Raw genomic sequence first — 17,750 nt, 5'->3', positions numbered from 1 at the left:
TCTGGAAAAATAGGAACTCTTAATACATTGTTGATGGGATTGCAAACTAGTGCAACTGTTTTGGAAAACAGTATGGAGGATCCTCAGAAGAATTGGAATGAACCTCTCATATGACCCAGCAGTACCACTACTGGGTATCTACTCAAAAGAATGGAACCAAACTACCATAGTAATACATGCATATCTATGTTATAGCTGCACAATTCACAACTGCCAAACTGTGGAGCCAGCCAAGATGTCCATCAACAGATGAACGTATTACAAAACTATGGGATAAGTTGCTTGTTTTGTTCTTTTTTTGTGGTACTGGAGGTGAACATAGAGGCATTCTACCTCTAAACTATACTCCCAGCCCTATTTTATTTTTATTTTGAAATAGAGTCTCACTAAGTTGCTGAGGTTGGCCCACAAACCCATGATCCTCCTATCTCAGCCTCCGAAGTACTGGGATTACAGGTGTGTGCTACCACACCCACCAGAACACCCACCAAGTTTTCATAAATAGTACTTTGGGAGCAATTTTGGAATGTGAATACATTCATTAAGTTGAAGAGTTTGTGGCTGGTATCTTATTTATACAGTATTACAAAATGGATATTTATACACCGGGCATGGTGGCGCACGCTTGTAATCCCCGCGCTTGGGAGGCGGAGACAGGAGAATCATGCTGGTTCAAAGCCAGCCTTGCTGGCTTAAAAGACCCTGCTTCCAAGTAAAAATATAAAATAGGTCTGGGAGTGTAGCCCGGAGGTAGAAGGGTTCCATCCCCAGTAGCACCAAAAAAAACCCAAAAAACAAAAATGGATATTTATTTGTAAATGAGTAATTCTACCATGAATTTAAATAACTCACTTATCACATTAAAAGTATAAGTTGTAAGAAAGAAGATAGGTGTGGTTATAGCTCATAAAAATATTAAGAGATTGTATTTGCTATATCACTCTTATTTTTTAAAGTGGCTGGGGCCGGGCGTGGTGGCGCACGCTTGTAATCCCCGTGCTTGGGAGGCGGAGACAGGAGGATCGCGCAGGTTCGAAGCCAGCCGCGCTGGCGTAAGAGACCCTGTTTCAAAAATATAAAATAGGTATGGGAGTGTAGCCCAGAAGTAGGAGGGCTTCCAGGAACCCCAGTACCTAAAATAAAATAAAGTGGCTGGGTATGGTGACCTATGTCTGTAATCTCATTACTTGGGAGGCTGAGACAAGAGGATCAAAGGTTATGGTGACCTATGTCTGTAATCTCATTACTTGGGAGGCTGAGACAAGAGGATCAAAGGTTCACATACAGCCTTAGCAATGTAGTGAGACTCTCCGCAATTTAGACCCTGTTTCAAAACAAAAAAAGAGTGGGGATGGAGTTTGGAGGTAGAACTACCCCCTAGGTTCAATCCCCTGTTACTAACACACACACACACACACACACACACACACACACACACACACACACCATTTGTAAATCATTAAACTCTTGCAAATATAAGATACTGTTACTATAGCTTAACCCTGTGATTCCAAAAGGGTAAAGGATAAAACACAATTTAAATGGTACTTCCACTTCTGTAATTGCCATCAAAATTATAAGTTCAAAGGAAGTAAATCGAATTGTTTAGTAAGTCTGTATTTTCATATTAGTAAATATTGGGACAGAGCCAGGCATGGTAGCACATGTTTGTAATCCCATCATTTGGGAGGCTGAGAAAGGAGAATCTTGGTTCAAGGACAGCCTCAGCTACTTAGTGAGGCCCTTTGCAACTCAGTGAGACCCTATTTCCAAAAAAAAAATAGGGCTGGGGGTGTCGCTTGGAGGTAGAATGCCCCTGAGTTCCAACCCCAGTACTGCAAACAACAAAAAAAATTTTTTTTTGGACAAAGAAAAAGGTTTAAGCCGGGCATGGTGGCGCACGCTTGTAATCCCCGCGCTTGGGAGGCTGAGACAGGAGGATCACGTGGGTTCGAAGCCAGCCTCAGCTACTTAGTGAGGCTCTCAGCAACTTAGTGAGACCCTGTTTCCAAATCAAATATAAAAAAGGTCTGGGAGTATAGCCCGGAGGTAGAAAGCCTCTGGGTTCCACCCCCAGTACCACCAAAAAAAAAATAGAATATATGTTGATATTCTCTCAGCATAGCAAATTAATCATGATAGGAATTTTCCCAATTTAGCTTTAGAAATTATTATGGTTTCTTAGAGAAACAAATAAGAAACAAATATTCTACTTATGTTTTACCTTCCCTAATATATCCCTTTTATTATAATAATCATGTTGATAAAACTAGACATTTTTAATTTGGCAAGATAATCATGTTTCAGTTCACTGTTTTAAGTAAGGTATGTGAGAATTATTTGTTAGGTTGGTAATTTCCTCATAAAGTCATGCTTATGGTTAAACCCTTAAGCTATGAAAAAAATCCTCAACTAACTTTATTAATTTGAAATTAGGTAACACAGAAATAAATAAAGATCAAAAGGGAGATAGAAAAAAAAAGAACAAGAGAAAGAGAGAGGAAGATCAATCTAGTGTGAGAGATGGTAAATTTTTAACTTTTTAAAGAAATTTGCGTTTTGTCTTATCTTTGCTTTCCTTTCTACATTTAACATCTTGGCTAATTAAAACTCTTCTAAATTGACATATGACAAGTAAATCTTAGTATATTTAGCTATTAGTCAAAAGAATAAACAACTGTAGAACTTTTGTTATCTTGTGTGAAATTTTTATTCACTGCTTATTTTTTCTTTTACTGTCACAGGAAGACATATATGGCAAGTTGTGTTTGTACCCTAGAAAAGCCTGTATGGTATTATGTGCATTGCCATACAGTAGCTATTGAATAATAAGTCTCTCAGTATAACATTAGTGCTGTGTAAAAGGAGAAAAATGTGCATATCCATTATGAACTATAATAATAGGAATAGGAGATGGCAGTGTAGCTCAGTGTTAGAGCACTTGCCAGCAAGTGCAAAGCCCACCAAAAATAAATATGAGTAGGAGTCAATGGAATAAGAATTGGACCTTAAGCTACCACTTGTCTAATTTTTAAAAAAAAAATACCTTGTTGCCGGGCGTGGTGGCGCACACTTCTAATCCCTGCGCTTGGGAGGCAGAGACAGGAGGATCGCGCTGGTTCAGAGCCAGCCTCGTTGGCTTAAGAGACCTGTTTCCAAATAAAAAAATATAAAATAGGTCTGGGAGTGTAGCCCAGAGGTAGAAGGGCTTCCAGGAACCCCAGTACCACAAAAAAAAAAAAAAAAAAAAAAAAAAACCTTGTTTCATCAAAAACCATGATGGGTTTGTTTGTTTGTTTGTTTTGCAGTACTGGGGATTGAACTGGGGTGGGGGGGCTTCTGTCTCCAAGCTACATCCCCAGCCCTATTTTTTATTCTTTTGTTTTTGAAACAGTATTTCACTAAGTTCCAAAGGGCCTCACTGAGTATCTGAGGCTGGCTGCAAACCTGCAATCCTGTCTCAGTCTCCCAAACCATGGTGTTTTTTGATGAAAAAAGTGTTTTAAAAAACCATTCACACCAGCTGGACATGGTGGTGCACATTTGTAATTGCAGTGCTTGAGAGGCTGAGACAGTGGGATCGTGGGTTTGTGGCTATCCTTAGCTACTTAGGCCCTGTTTCAAAATACGGAATAAAAAATAGGGCTCCGGTGTAGCTCAAAGGTCGAATGCTTCTGGGTTCAATCCCCAGCACACACACACACACACACACACACACACACACACACACACACAAAACTGACTACTTTTTTTTTTTTTGGTGGTGGTGGTGGTGGTACTGGGGTTCCTGGAAGCCCTTCTACCTCCGGGCTACACTCCCAGACCTATTTTTACATTTTTATTTGGAAACAGGGTCTCTTAAGCCAGCAAGGCTGGCTCCGAACCAGCCCAAGCCTCCTGTCTCCGCCTCCCAAGCGCGGGGATTACAAGCGTGTACCACCACGCCTGGCTTCAAAACTGACTTCTAAGGCTGCAAAAGTTCTCCATAATTTGTCCTTTCTTCCACTCTTCCATGTTGACCTCTCCAACCATAATTTTTACCATTACCAATAAGAATGCTATCTGATTTAGCCAGAAAGATTTCTTCATGATCTTTGAACTAGCAATTTTTGCTGCTTCCTTTTTTAGAGGGCCTTCTCAAGCCAGAGCTCTTCATAAAGCTTATAACAAAAATCAAAATACATAGAAATTAATAGGGTCGAGCCAGGCATGGTGGCACATGCTTGTAATCCCAGCATTTGGGAGGCTAAAACTGGAGGATTGCAGTTCATGGACAGCCTCAGCTGTGTAGTGAAAGACCTTTGCAACTCAGTGAGACCTTGTTTCAAAATAAAGAATGAAAAATAGGGCTGGGTGTGTAGCTCAGAGGTAGAATGCCCTGGGTCCATCCCCAGTACCACAAAAAAAAAAAAAATAGAGTAGAAACAAATCAAATGCATTTAAATGGATTATACTCTCCAAAAGTACAGAGATAGACTGGATTAAAAATATAAAATTTGCCGGGCGTGGTGGCGCACGCTTGTAATCCCCGCGCTTGGGAGGCGGAGACAGGAGGATCACGCAGGTTCGAAGCCAGCCGCGCTGGCTTAAGAGACCCTGTTTCCAAATAAAAAATATAAGAAAATAGGTCTGGGAGTGTAGCTCGGAAGTAGAAGGGTTTCTAGGAGCCCCAGTACCACAAATAAGTAATTAATTAATTAATTAATTAATTTAACTAGCTTATATACAATACAAAAAGGTGCACTCCGGAGGCTAGATGTGGCTCAGTAGTAGAATTTTAATATAGTATTCATGAGATTCTAGGTTCTATCTCTTAACACCACACACACAAAAAGGCACACCTAAAACAAGAGGACATAGAAAAGTAAAGCTTAAAAAATACTAAATGGATTACATTCTAAATATCTTTGTACTTAATTTTTATTTCACTAATATTTCTTTTTTTAGCGTTGAAGAGCCATTTGACCCATTCATCAAGTTTTTCCTTCTTCCATTGAGTTATTAATCTCAATTACTTTTAAAAAAATCTGATTTTTTGTTTGTTTTGTTTTTGTTTTTGTGGTGCTGCATATTTGTTCTGTGGTGATCCCAGAGCCTTGCACATGCTAAGCAGGTGTTCTCCTGGTGAGCCACATCCTTAGCCTTTTCCATTTTATTTTGAGACATGGTCTCACTAAGCTGCCCATGCTGGCATTGAATTTACAGATCTTCTGCCTCAGCCTCCCAAGACAGCTGGGATTATAGGTGTGCACCATCACACCTGGCTCCCTTACGGATTTTGACTTTTTTCCTTCCTTGGAATTGAATCTGTGGACTTTTTTTTTTCCAGAGAGAATTTATAAAGATCTGTACTGATATTAGACATTCAAATGACCACTTTAACTATAATCCAGACCACTTTAAAATCTTAGCCTATTTCTTCTTTCAGGTTGTTTGTTTTTTTTTTTTTTTTTTTTTTTTTTTTTGCGGGTCTGGGGATGGAACCCAGGGGCATTGGACCTCTGAGCTACAACCCCTGCCCTATTTTTTTATTCTTTATTTTAAAACCGGGTCTCACTGAGTTGCAAAGAGCCTCACTAAGTAGCTGAGGCTGTCCGCAAACCGCAATCCTCCAGGTCTCAGCCTCCCGAATGCTGGGATTACAAGCGTGCACCACCACTCCCAGCTCTTCTTTCAGGTTTTAAACTTGTTACCAGTATGATAGTGCACACCTGTAATGCCAGTACAGGGGAAGCTGAGACAGTATTGCATGTTCAAAGCCAGCCTCAGCAATTTAGTGAGGCCCCATTTTATTTTATTTTATTTATTTTTTATTTTTTGGTTGTACTGGGGTTCCTGGAAGCCCTTCTACCTCCAGGCTACACTCCCAGACCTATTTTTATATTTTTTATTTGGAAACAGGGTCTCTTAAGCAAGCACACGCAGCTGGCTTCGAACCTGCACGATCCTCCTGTCTCTGCCTCCCAAGCGCGGGAATTACAAGCGTGCGCCACCACGCCTAGCGTGAGGCCCCATTTTAAAACAAAAAGTGCTGAGGTTGTAGCTCAGAGGTAGAATCCTCGGAGGTTCAATCCCCAGACCCCCCCCATCTTTCACACATACACACACATTTGTTCAAGGATTTGATTGTAGCTATAGTTTTTCAAGAGATTTATTTCCCTTTTCTGCCCATCACCAAGACCCAAGTGAATACACTTCTTTACTACTCCTTTCTTTCTGGCACTCTTTTCCTCCCTAACTCTTGAACGGGGATATCCTTTTAGGGCCCTAATTTCTTGGAGAAGGACTTAATACTTTGGATAGAACCTAGTCTTCATGTCTTTTTTTTTTCTGCCCAATAGTCAAGAGTTCAAGGTTAACTAGTGTTTAACAGTCCTATTGCTTTTATGGCTTTAACTAATTGTATACACAGCAGCCTAGTTGTACTAAAAATTCCTTGAAGGTAGGACCATAGAATAAATTTGTTTCATAGCTTTAAAGTGCTGTATACAGGAGGAACAATATAATGCAGGAATCATGATGGCAATAATAGCATCTATCTTGTGATAGGCAGTTAATGTGCCTCATATATGTTAGCCCACTTAATATGTCTGAAGCCCTCAGGGGCAGATACTATCTACATATTACTGTTACAGAATATGAGGCTCAGAGGGTTGAAGAACTTGCCCAAGTTCACGTAGAGAGCCAATACTTGCCTTAAAGTAGACTGACTCCAGAGCTTGCATTCTCTTAATCATTATGCTACTGTCCAAGAGGCTTTATCTGGAGATATGGTACCAAATATGACATTATAGGACCAGACTCTGTATGAAGTCTTATGTCTTACAGAATTCTGTCATGATGTGGGGGGCCCTTCATAATTCAAAATAATGTTTTCACAAAATTAGGGTGGTAGCAATTGAAAAATTAGATAGAAATCACATGCCATTGTAAAATGAGACTATATAGATTGATAGCATGTAGTCAAATGACTTTAATTTTTTTTAGCCCAGAAGACCAAAAAAATGGTGATGTTAATAACAAGGCTTTAAATGTTTTTATATAAATATTCCTGCTGAAAGTTTTTTTGTAGTTTTAACAATACCTTTAATTACCTCAGTTTTGAAATAGTATACTCTAGAAATTGAAAACAATTAAGTTTTACTAACATAAAACATATCGTATGCTTTCAGTGGTTTTAGTATATTCACTGTTGTACAGCCAACACCACTAATTTCAGAATATTATCATTAACCCAAAAGAAACCTCATGTATGCTTGATATATAAATTAGAAAGCAATCTATCTTTTATCTAAAAATAAGGAAGTAATATACCTAGTTCAGATGAATTGTAACAGCTTTCTAAATTAGGTCAAGATATGATACAAAGACTAAATTGAAAATACATTAAGTTGTTTTCTCTTTTAACTATTGAAATCTCCAGGCACTTGATTTATGGATGTAAGTAATTCCTTATGTCATAAAAAAAGATGTGGCTCCACAGAGATTTTCTGTAACATGAAATTTTTGCGGAGTATTTTGGGGCTTTTTGTTTTTGTGTTGTTGTTGCTGCTGTTGTTTTCCTGTTGTTAAGTATTAAAAGGGAAGAAATGTAAAATCTTAGTTGCCAAGAAAAATAGTTCTAGATGTCTAGGTTTGCTTAGAAACTTTAATCACTTTCCCCTTTCATTTAAGATGCCAATGACAGTGGGCGGACTTATAAAACAGTCCTGGACCGTTGGAGAGAATCTCTCCTTTCCTCTGCTAGTCTATCTCAAGTCTTTCTTCACTTGTCCACCTTGGATCGTAGCGTGGTATGGTCTAAGTCTATACTGAATGCTCGTTGCAAGATATGCCGAAAGAAGGGTGATGCTGAAAACATGGTACTTTGTGATGGCTGTGATCGGGGTCATCATACCTATTGTGTCCGACCAAAGCTCAAGGTATTTTTTTCTTCTTCTGTTTCCCAGATTAGAATTTAAACACTGAAATTTTGAGCAATAGATGAGTAATGATCATTTTATTTGTTCAGACTGTACCTGAGGGAGATTGGTTTTGTCCAGAATGTCGACCAAAGCAACGTTCTAGAAGACTCTCCTCTAGACAGAGACCATCTTTGGAAAGCGATGAAGAAATGGAAGGGAGTATGGAAGATGAAGATGATGAAGTCGATGATGAAGATGAAGAAGATCAAAGTGAGGAGGAAGAGTATGAAATAGAACAAGACGAGGATGATTCTCAAGAAGAGGAAGAACTCAGGTAAGTCCTAAGAGTCCTCCAGTCCTATTTCAGTAATCTCAGGACTCTTCAAAGGCACACAGAGTAGTTGGGGTCAGTAATTTTTTATGTATTTATATATCTTTGATACCGGTTGGTTGGTTGTTTCAGTGGTACTGGGGATTGAACCCAAGGGCATTCTGCCTCCAGGCTATACTCCCAGCTCTATTTTATTTTTATTTTTTGAAACAGGGTCTCACTAGGTTGATGAGAACCTCTGTACTTGCTGCGGCTGTTTTTGACCCTGTCATCCTCCTCTCTCAGCCTCCCAAATAACTGGAATTGTAGGTGTGAGCAAGCAACCATGCCCAGCTTACTTTTTAATTTTGAAACAAGTCTAGCTTAGTTGCTGAAGCTGGCCTCAAACTGCAGTCCTCCTGTCTCCTGTAACTTTTTTTAAACTAATATGTGTATAGTGGCCATAAATTAACCTTGCTCTTTATATATTGTATACATCCACCAGGCATGGTGACACATGCCTGTAATCTCAGTACTTAGGAAGCTAAGTCAAGGCCAATCTCAACAACATAGTGAGACTCTTAGCAACCTAGTGAGACCCTGTTTTAAAATACAAAGGGATGGAGCTGTTGCTCAAAGGTAGGATGTCCCTGGGTTCAATCCCTAGTACCAACACATACACACACAAAAAAAAAATTTAAATATTCCCAAAGAGATCTTACTGATCTAGGCTGTCCACAGAGAGAGTAATATGCTAGGAAGTATATAGCACGTTTGTGCTTCTGCCACATCACCCAGAAACAACTTCTGTACTACCGTGTGACCAAATATTCTGCCACTTTGCAAACTGTGTCACCCAAGCCTAATGAATGGGTTTGGAGCTTGAATGCTCCTGCTGTGGCAGCGCTGAGCCAGTTTCCCCTTTGTTTCAAGCTGAAATGAGGGGATGTTTATATCTATCAGGGGTTTTCTGTCAGCACACCGGCCACACCAGCCGAAGTCTTTGTTCTCTTTGTTCTCACCATCAACACACTTTCCTTATTAAACATTTGGACCCCATTTTCATAGGATCAAAAAAATGAATGTGAAATGAGAATCACCTAAAACTGTCAGAGAACAAAAAGGCCACCGTCAGAGAGAGAGACAAAGATAGAACAGCCTCATTGAATGACCTTTGCTTTAAGAGAATTAGCTAAACCGGGTGTGGTGGCACACGCTTGTAATCCCAGTACTTGGGAGGCTGAGACAGGAGGATCACAGGTTCCCGGCCAGCCTCAGTTATTAAGGGAGACCCTCTGCAACTTAGTGAGACCCTATTTCAAAGTAAAGAATAAAAAGTAGGGCTTGGGTGTGTAGCTCAGAGGTAGAATGCACCAGAGTTTAATCCTCAGTACCAAAAAAAGAGAGAATATCAGCTAACAGAAGCCACCTACCCTGTAGCTTGTGATGGCAGTATCATTGGAACATAAAGATGATAATTTGGAAAATTCTTATAAATATTCTGGATTAACTGAAAGTCCAGGATCTGGGAAGATGGCTAAAAGCACATGTACCACAGTTGTTTTATCTTGTTTATTTATTTTTTTCTTTACTTTGAAACAGGGTATAAGTAGCTGAGGCTGGCCTCAAACTGCAATCCTCCTGTCTCAGCCTCCCAAGTACTGGGATTACAAGTGTACACCACCACACCCAGCTTGTTTTATTCTTTTAATTAAAGCAATTAAAAAATCAAATCTAGTTTTGTACTTTACAGTCAAAGTCAGAAGATAGCTTGGCTTGGCATTCAGGAACCCCAAGTTCAAAGCCTACTTCAGTATTAGCCATTGGCTAATATTGTAAGGCACCTCTGTACCAATGGCAGTGAAAAGTAATAGACTCCTCTAGCAAAAAAAAAAAAAAAAAGGCCGCGTGTGGTGGCGCACGCTTGTAATCCCAGCATTTAGGAGGCTGAGACAGGAGGATCACGGTTCACGGACAGCCTCAGCTACTTAGTGAGGCTCTCTGCAACTCAATGAGACCCTTTTTCAGAATAAAGAGTAAAAATAGGGCTGGGGGTATAGCTCAGAGGTAGACTGACCCTGGGTTCCATCCTTAATACCTCAAAAATGAAAAAAGAAAGAATTTTAAGATTAGTGTTGTTGTTGTTGTTGTTGTTGTTGTTGTTGTTGTTGTTGTTGTTGTTTTGGTGGTACTGGGGTTCCTGGAAACCCTTCTACCTCCTGGCTACACTCCCAGACCTATTATATATTTTTTTTATTTTTTGAAACAGGGTCTCTTAAACCAGCACAGCTGGCTTTGAATCTGCACAATCCTCCTGTCTCCTCCCAAGTGCAGGGATTACAAGCATGCGCCACCATGCCCAGCAAGATTAGTTCATTTTTTAAGTATTTCAAGATTATTGACTATTCCTATTCATTGATTCTCCTAAGGATTTTGCTATAGTTTAATCCTGATTTAGTACCTGATTTTCATGAGGATAGCCTGGAGTCATCAAGTAAATATTAAATTTCTCTTTGCATTTCAAAGAAATACATGAAAGCATGGTTGGGATTTTCATGAAAGCTTGTTTGCTCTAAATTTAAAGGATTGAGATTAGGACAAGTCTCCACTATACAGAAAAAGAATTTATGTAAAACTCACTTGCTGAATAGAAGTAATCATATATTTATCCTTGCTTTGTACAATAATTATGTTTTCTAACAATATTTACAGCCCACCCAAACGAGGAAGATCACAAGTTAGATTGCCAATTAAAACAAGAGGGAGACTTAACTCTTCTTTCTCAAGTCGTGGCCAACGACAAGATCCTGGAAGATACCCTTCAAGGAGTCATCAGAGTACACCCAAAACAACCTTTTCTTCTAGAACTTCTGGTAGAAACCTAAGAAAGATAAAATCTGCTCCTCCTACAGAAACTAAATCTTTAAGAATTACCAGTCGTTCTACTCGCCATAGTCATGGCACACTGCAAGCAGATGTATTTGTGGAACTACTTAGTCCTCGTAGAAAACGCAGAGGTAGAAGTGCTAATAATACTCCAGAAAACAGTCCCAACCTCCCTAACTTCAGAGTTATCACCACAAAGTCAAGTGAGCAGTCAAAATCTTTAAACATTGCTTCAAAACTTGCTCTCCAAGATAGTGAATCCAAGAGAAGAAGCAGAAAAAGACAATCTACAGGTATGAAGTCTAATTTTTTTCTAACTTTGGGCTACATCCCTAGCCCTATTTTTTATTCTTTAATCTCTTCTTATTTTGAAATAGGGTTTCACTAAGTTGTAGAGGGCCTCACTAAGTTGCTGAGGCTGGCCGCAAACCTGCAATTTCAGCCTCCCAAATACTGGAATTTCCAGGTGTGCCACCATACCCAGCTACCCACCATCCTTTTAATTGTGATTTTTATTTAAAGAGTGTCCAAGCCGGCTTGGTGGCACACACCTGTAATCCCAGTGCTCCGGATGCTGAAACCGGAGGATCCAGGTTTGAGGACAACCTCAGCAAGTAGTGAGACTCTTACCTAGCAAGACTGTTCCCAAATAAGAAATTTTTTTAAAAATCAGAATGAGAGTATAGCTCCAAGATAGAATACTTCTGGGTTCAATCCTCACTAACACACACAAAAAATAGTATTCATATAATCTCTTCATTCATTATTTTGTTATTGTTACTACTGCTGGGTATTAAACCCAGGCCTCTTTGCATGTGCTAAGCACATACTCTACCACTGAGCCACATCTCTAGCCCTTTTTATTCATTGTTTTTCTCTTCAAGTCTATCTCTTTTTTATGCCAGTAGTAATAAAACTTGAATATTTTAAAATATGACAGTACAAGCCGGGCGTGATGGCGCATGCTTGTAATCCCAGCATTTGGGAGGCTGAGACTGGAGGATCGCAGTTCATGGACAGCCTCAGCTACTTAGTGAGGCTCTCTGCAACTTAGTGAGACCCTGTTTCAAAATAAAGAATAAAAAATAGGGCAGGGGAGGTAGCTCGGAGGACAAATGCCCCTGGGTTCCATCCCCAGACCCGCAAAAAAAAAAAAAAAAAATATATATATATATATATATATATATATATATATATATATATATATATATATATATATATACACACACACATTACAGCCAGGCATGGTGGCATGCGCTTGGGAGGCTAAGACAGGAGGATCGATTGGGAGGCTAAGACAGGAGGATCGCGCAGGTTCGAAGCCAGCCTCAGCAGCTTAGTGAGGCTCTCAAGCAACATAGACCCTGTTTCCAAATAAAATATAAAATAGGTCTGGAGGTTTAGCATGGAGATAGAAAGCCCCTGGGTTCCATCCCCAGTACCATTTAAAAGAAGAAAAAAGCCGGGCATGGTGGCTCACGCTTGTAATCCCCGCGCTTAGGAGGCAGAGACAGGAGGATCACGAAGGTTCGAAGCTAGCCGCACTGGCTTAAGAGACCCTGTTTCCAAATACAAATATAAAAAAATAGGTCTGGGAGTGTAGCCCAGAGGTAGAAGGGTTTCCAGGAACCCCAGTATCACAAAAAAAATAAAATAAAACAAAATAAAAAATAGGGATGGGGTGTAGCTCAGAGGTAGAATGCCCCTGGGCTCCACTTCTGGTACTGCAAATAAATAAAAATAAATAAATAAATAAATAAGGCTGGGGGTTTAGCTTGGAGGTAGAATGCCACAAAAAAGAAAAAAAAAATAAGCCTGAGAAATAATGGAGAAGTTGTGGATTATACTAGATGGAGAGAACAGTCTTCCTAACTGGGCATAATGATGCTTCCCTGAAATCGCAGTACTTGGGTGACTGAGACAGGAGGATCTCAGGCTACAGGCCAGCCTCAGCAATTTTACAAGATTGTTTCAAAATAAAAAGGGCTAGGGGTATAGCTCAGAAGTAGAATGTACCTGGGTTCAATCCCCAGTACCAAAAAAGGGGTGGAGGAGAATAATCTTACTTTATTGCTGAGAAATGTTTTTTCACTATACAAGGTGATTTTAGATAGAGGACTAATAGCCGAGCATGGTGACACACCCTTGTAATCCCAGCATTCTGGAGGCTGAGACCAGAGGATCGCGGTTCGTGGACAGCCTCAGCTACTTAGTGAGGTCCTCTGCAACTCAGTGAGATCCGGTTTCAAAATAAAGAATAAAAAAAATAGGGCAGGGGGTGTACCTCGGAGGTCGAATGGCCCTGGGTTCTATCCCCAGACCTGCAAAAAAAAAAAAAAAAAAAGAGGACTAATAACCAGGTCTGAAGAGATTACTTTTATTTTTATTTTTCGTGTGTGTGTGGGGGGGGCAGTACTGCAAAAAAAGAAAAAAAAAATATATATATACACACACATACATACACACACACACACACACACACACACACACACACAAACATATGTATTTACATATGTATTTGCTTGAAATCACCTAAAAGTCTTCATTATTTACCCAGAGTCATCACCTTTGCCACTGAATAGAAGAAGTTCTGGCAGACAAGGAGGAGTTCATGAACTGTCTGCTTTTGAACAGCTTGTTGTGGAATTGGTACGGCATGATGATAGCTGGCCATTTTTGAAACTTGTTTCTAAAATTCAGGTAATATAACAACTACAAAATATGTTCATGTATATTACTGGATTTAATCCTCATAGCCTCTTTGAAATTGTCAAAACACCTGTTATTCACTGCCTTTAAAAAAAAAAAAAAAAAAAAAAACCTGGCATGGTGGCACACGCTTGTAATCTCAGTACTTGGGAGGTTGAGTCAGGGAGATTGTAGGTTCGCAGCCAGCCTCAGCTACTTAGTGAGACCTTCTGCAACTCAGAACCTGCTTCAAAATAAAGAATTAAAAAACAGGCTGGAGGTGTAGCTTGAAGGTAGAATGCCTCTGGGTTCCATCCCAGTACTGAGGGGGTTAAAAAAACAAAACACCAGGCATGGTGAGTACTCCTATAATCCTAGCTTCTCAGGAAGCTGAGGCCAGAGGAATCTCAAGTTCAAGGCCAACCTCAGCAACTTGATAAGACCCTGTCTTGAAATAAAAAGGCTGGGGGATGTAGCTCAGTGTTAGAGCACCCCTGAATTCATTCCCTGGTGCTGCAAAAAACAACAAAAACAAATTTTGGAGCCCTACCCAAGTCTTTAACTTGTTAGGTCTAGTCTGATGCCTAGCCATTTGCATTTCTCACAAGTCCCTAGATGGTCCTGTGGTCCTGGTCCATAAGCCACACTTTGAGAGACATTGGTGTAAGAGATAAATAAATGCTCTTAAACAGTCACGGTAGCCCAGCTGAACTCAGGTATATGAGATGTGCTGTAGTTATTTTTATATACATGGCACAAAGTGATGGATGTAGAACAGAGGTACAACAGTGTTACAGTACGGTGATAGAAATGATGATGGTATTGCAGAAGTAGAGAAGAAAAGGATACTGATTTGAACATTTCAAAAGAAGAGAATAGAGCCGCGCATGGTGGCGCACGCTTGTAATCCCCGCGCTGGGAGGCTGAGACAGGATTGCACAGGTTCGAAGCCAGCCTCAGCTACTCAGTGAGGCTCTCAGCAACTTAGTGAGACCCTGTTTCCAAATAAAATATAAAAAAGGTCTGGAGTATAGCCCAGAGGTAGAAAGCCTCCGGGTTCCACCCCCAGTACCACCAAAAAAAAGAAGAGAATAGCAGGAGTTAGGAAGTTTTCTGTGGAGTTAGATGTAGTGGCACATGCCTGTAATCCCTGCACTTGGGAGGCTGAGACAGGAGGATCACGCAGGTTCAAAGCCAGCCTCAGCTACTTAGTGAGGCTCTCAGCGACTTAGTGACACCCTGTTTCCAAATAAAATATAAAAAATAGGTCTGGAGTAGAGGCTCGGGCATAACTATTTAATAAAGGGCTTTACTTGGCAGCGTGTAGTAAAGGTTTCTGAATGTAAATGACATCCATAAGCCAGGCACTGTAGCTCATGCCTGTAATCCCAGTACTTGGGAGGCTGAGACAAAAAGATCACAGGTTTGAGGCCAGCTCCAGCAACTTAGTGAGACCCTTTTTCAAAATAAAAAATAAAAAAGAGATAAGGTAAATATAAATATCTAAATGCTGTGCAGAAGGAAAATGCAGAGCCATAAACAAAGCTATATTTTTTTATTTTTCATATACTGCTAACATTTTCAATGGTGGCCTACACCATTATAATGACTGAAACTACATTACATTATTTTAAGAGAATGTAATACTCCGAGATTGTGTGTGTGTGTGTGTGTGTGTGGTTGTGCTTACTGGAGACTGAGCCCAGGGGTAGTCTACCTCTTACTGGGGATGGAACCCAGGGGCATTCTACCTCCGAGTTACACCTCTAGCTCTGTTTTTTATTTTTTATTTTGAAATAGGCTCTCAAACTGAGTTGCAAAGGGCTTCACTAAGTAGTAGCTGAGGCTGTCTGTGAACCATGATCCTCCTATCTCAGCCTCCCAGATGATGGGATTACAAGTGTGTACCACCACACCCAGCTTTCCACCCATATCTTTTTTTGTTTGTTTGTTTTGTTTTGTTGGTGATACTGGGGTTCCTGGAAGCCTTTCTACCTCGGGCTACACTCCCAGACCTATTTTATACTTTTTTATATTTGGAAACAGGGTCTCTTAGCCAGGCTTCAAACCTGCGCGATCCTCCTGTCTCCGCCTCCCAAGCGGGGATTACAAGCGTGTGCCACCTCGCCCGGCTCCACCCATATCTTGATAAAGGGTCTCTTAAGTTGCTGAGGGACCTTGCTAAATTGCTGAGACTGGCCTTGAACCTAATATCCTCTTGCCTCAGCCTTCCAGGTACTAGGATTACAGACATGCTCCACCACACCGGGCTTTATGTTCCTTTTCAAGTACAAAACCTTTATGTATATAACCACTTATTTCCAGTAAATGGCATGAAGTAACATATTGGAATTATTTTCTAGGTCCCAGACTATTATGACATCATTAAAAAGCCCATTGCCTTAAATATAATTCGTGAAAAAGTGAACAAATGTGAATATAAATTAGCATGTAAGTAACTTATCTTTTCCTTTGATAATTATTTTTGTTTAAGAGGTAGAGGTTGCTTTTGTTTTAAATATTGTGTGTTAATGGTAGGTAGTTGTGTAGCTGGCATTCCAAGAGATCCCTTAAAATGTTTACATGAAGATGAAAGATGGATTAGAGTTGAAATAATTCACAAAATCTGGTCTTATTAAAAATAAATACTGCCAGGCGTGGTGGCGCACGCTTGTAATCCCCGCGATTGGGAGGCTGAGACAGGAGGATCACGCAGGTTCGAAGCCAGCCTCAGCTACTGGGTGAGGCTCTCAGCAACTTAGGAGATCCAAATAAAATATAAAATGGGTCTGGGAGTATAGCTTGGAAGTAGAAAGCCTCTGGGTTCCACCCCCAGTACCACCAAAAAAAAAAAAATACTTTATTTATAAAGTGCACTGGGCATGATGGCTCATGCTTATAATCCCAGTACTTAGAAGGCTAAAGCAGGAGGGTCATGGATTCACAGCCAGCCTCAGCTACTTAGGGAGGCCTTTTGCAACTTAGTGAGACCCTGTTTCAAAATAAAGAATAAAAAATAGAGTTGAGGGGCTGGGGGTGGCGCTTAGAGATTGAACCTCTGTGTTCAATCTCTAGTACCACCACCAAAAAAAAAAAAAAAAATAGGGCTGGGAGTATAGGTTGGAGGTGGACTCCCTGGGTTCAATCCCCAGTGCCATAAAAAAAAAAAAAAAATTATGTTGTTACATAAAAGTGTTTAATGACTTCAAGTTCCTCTACCTTGATTCAGAATTTTTTTTTCTAAAGAAAAAAGTGGACTTCTGTTTTCTTAATGAAGTTTCCAGATATGATACAAAAATTGTATTTATAATTTTATACCTTCGTTCTAATCATGTTTTGTTTTGTTTTTCTCTAGCTGAGTTTATTGATGATATTGAGTTAATGTTCTCAAACTGCTTTGAGTACAACCCTCGTAACACAAGTGAAGCAAAAGCTGGAACTAGGCTTCAAGCATTCTTTCATATTCAGGCTCAAAAGCTTGGACTCCATGTCACAACCAATAATGTGGACCAAGTTAGCACACCACCAGCTGCCAAAAAGTCACGAATCTAATTCTATCCTTGTAAAGGATGTATCAGAGGAAAAACAAATTGTTCATGGAAGTGGAACATTAAATCATGCTCTGAAGCAGATGTATGTATAAAGCAATAGCTGATTGGCCACGCTGAAGTGTGGTCTGCACTATAATCTCAATTTTAATATTAAGCACTCAGGAGAATGTAGGAAAGATTTTCTTTGCTACAATTTTGTTCAGTATCTAATAAGTTTGATAGATGTATTGGATACAGTACTTGGTTTACAGAAGTTTTTGTACATTTTGAGATCATTCATGTGTCCAGATATCTTGGAAAATATTTTTTCACCTATGACTTGTCAATAATTTTTTAGAAGTTGTGGTATTAAGGGAGGTTTATCTACATAGATGAGTCTTCTGCTATAGCACAGTGTAGAAAAATGTGTCT

General features: G+C 39.9%; 1 protein-coding gene across 2 annotated transcripts in view; it reads left to right on the top strand.

Annotated features, from left to right (window-relative positions):
- The window catches only part of BAZ1A (bromodomain adjacent to zinc finger domain 1A), a gene marked incomplete at both ends in the record, with an annotated part of 82,868 nt that extends 65,528 nt beyond the window's left edge, over positions 1-17,340 (top strand). For both annotated transcript variants that reach the window (XM_080706705.1, XM_080706704.1), the window contains 6 exons: positions 7,675-7,922; positions 8,012-8,238; positions 10,927-11,393; positions 13,658-13,800; positions 16,152-16,239; positions 17,144-17,340. In XM_080706705.1, the coding sequence (XP_080562831.1) occupies positions 7,675-7,922; positions 8,012-8,238; positions 10,927-11,393; positions 13,658-13,800; positions 16,152-16,239; positions 17,144-17,340 (1,370 nt within the window). The remainder of the gene's footprint in view (positions 1-7,674; positions 7,923-8,011; positions 8,239-10,926; positions 11,394-13,657; positions 13,801-16,151; positions 16,240-17,143) is intronic.
- Between the last annotated feature and the right edge of the window lie 410 nt (positions 17,341-17,750).

The sequence above is a fragment of the Muscardinus avellanarius genome (genome assembly GCF_963383645.1).
Source record: "Muscardinus avellanarius genome assembly, chromosome: 12".
NCBI classification, from domain to species: Eukaryota; Metazoa; Chordata; class Mammalia; order Rodentia; family Gliridae; genus Muscardinus; species Muscardinus avellanarius.
The sequence above is the reverse complement of the archived record's forward strand: the minus strand, read 5'-3'. Positions and strand labels throughout refer to the sequence as shown.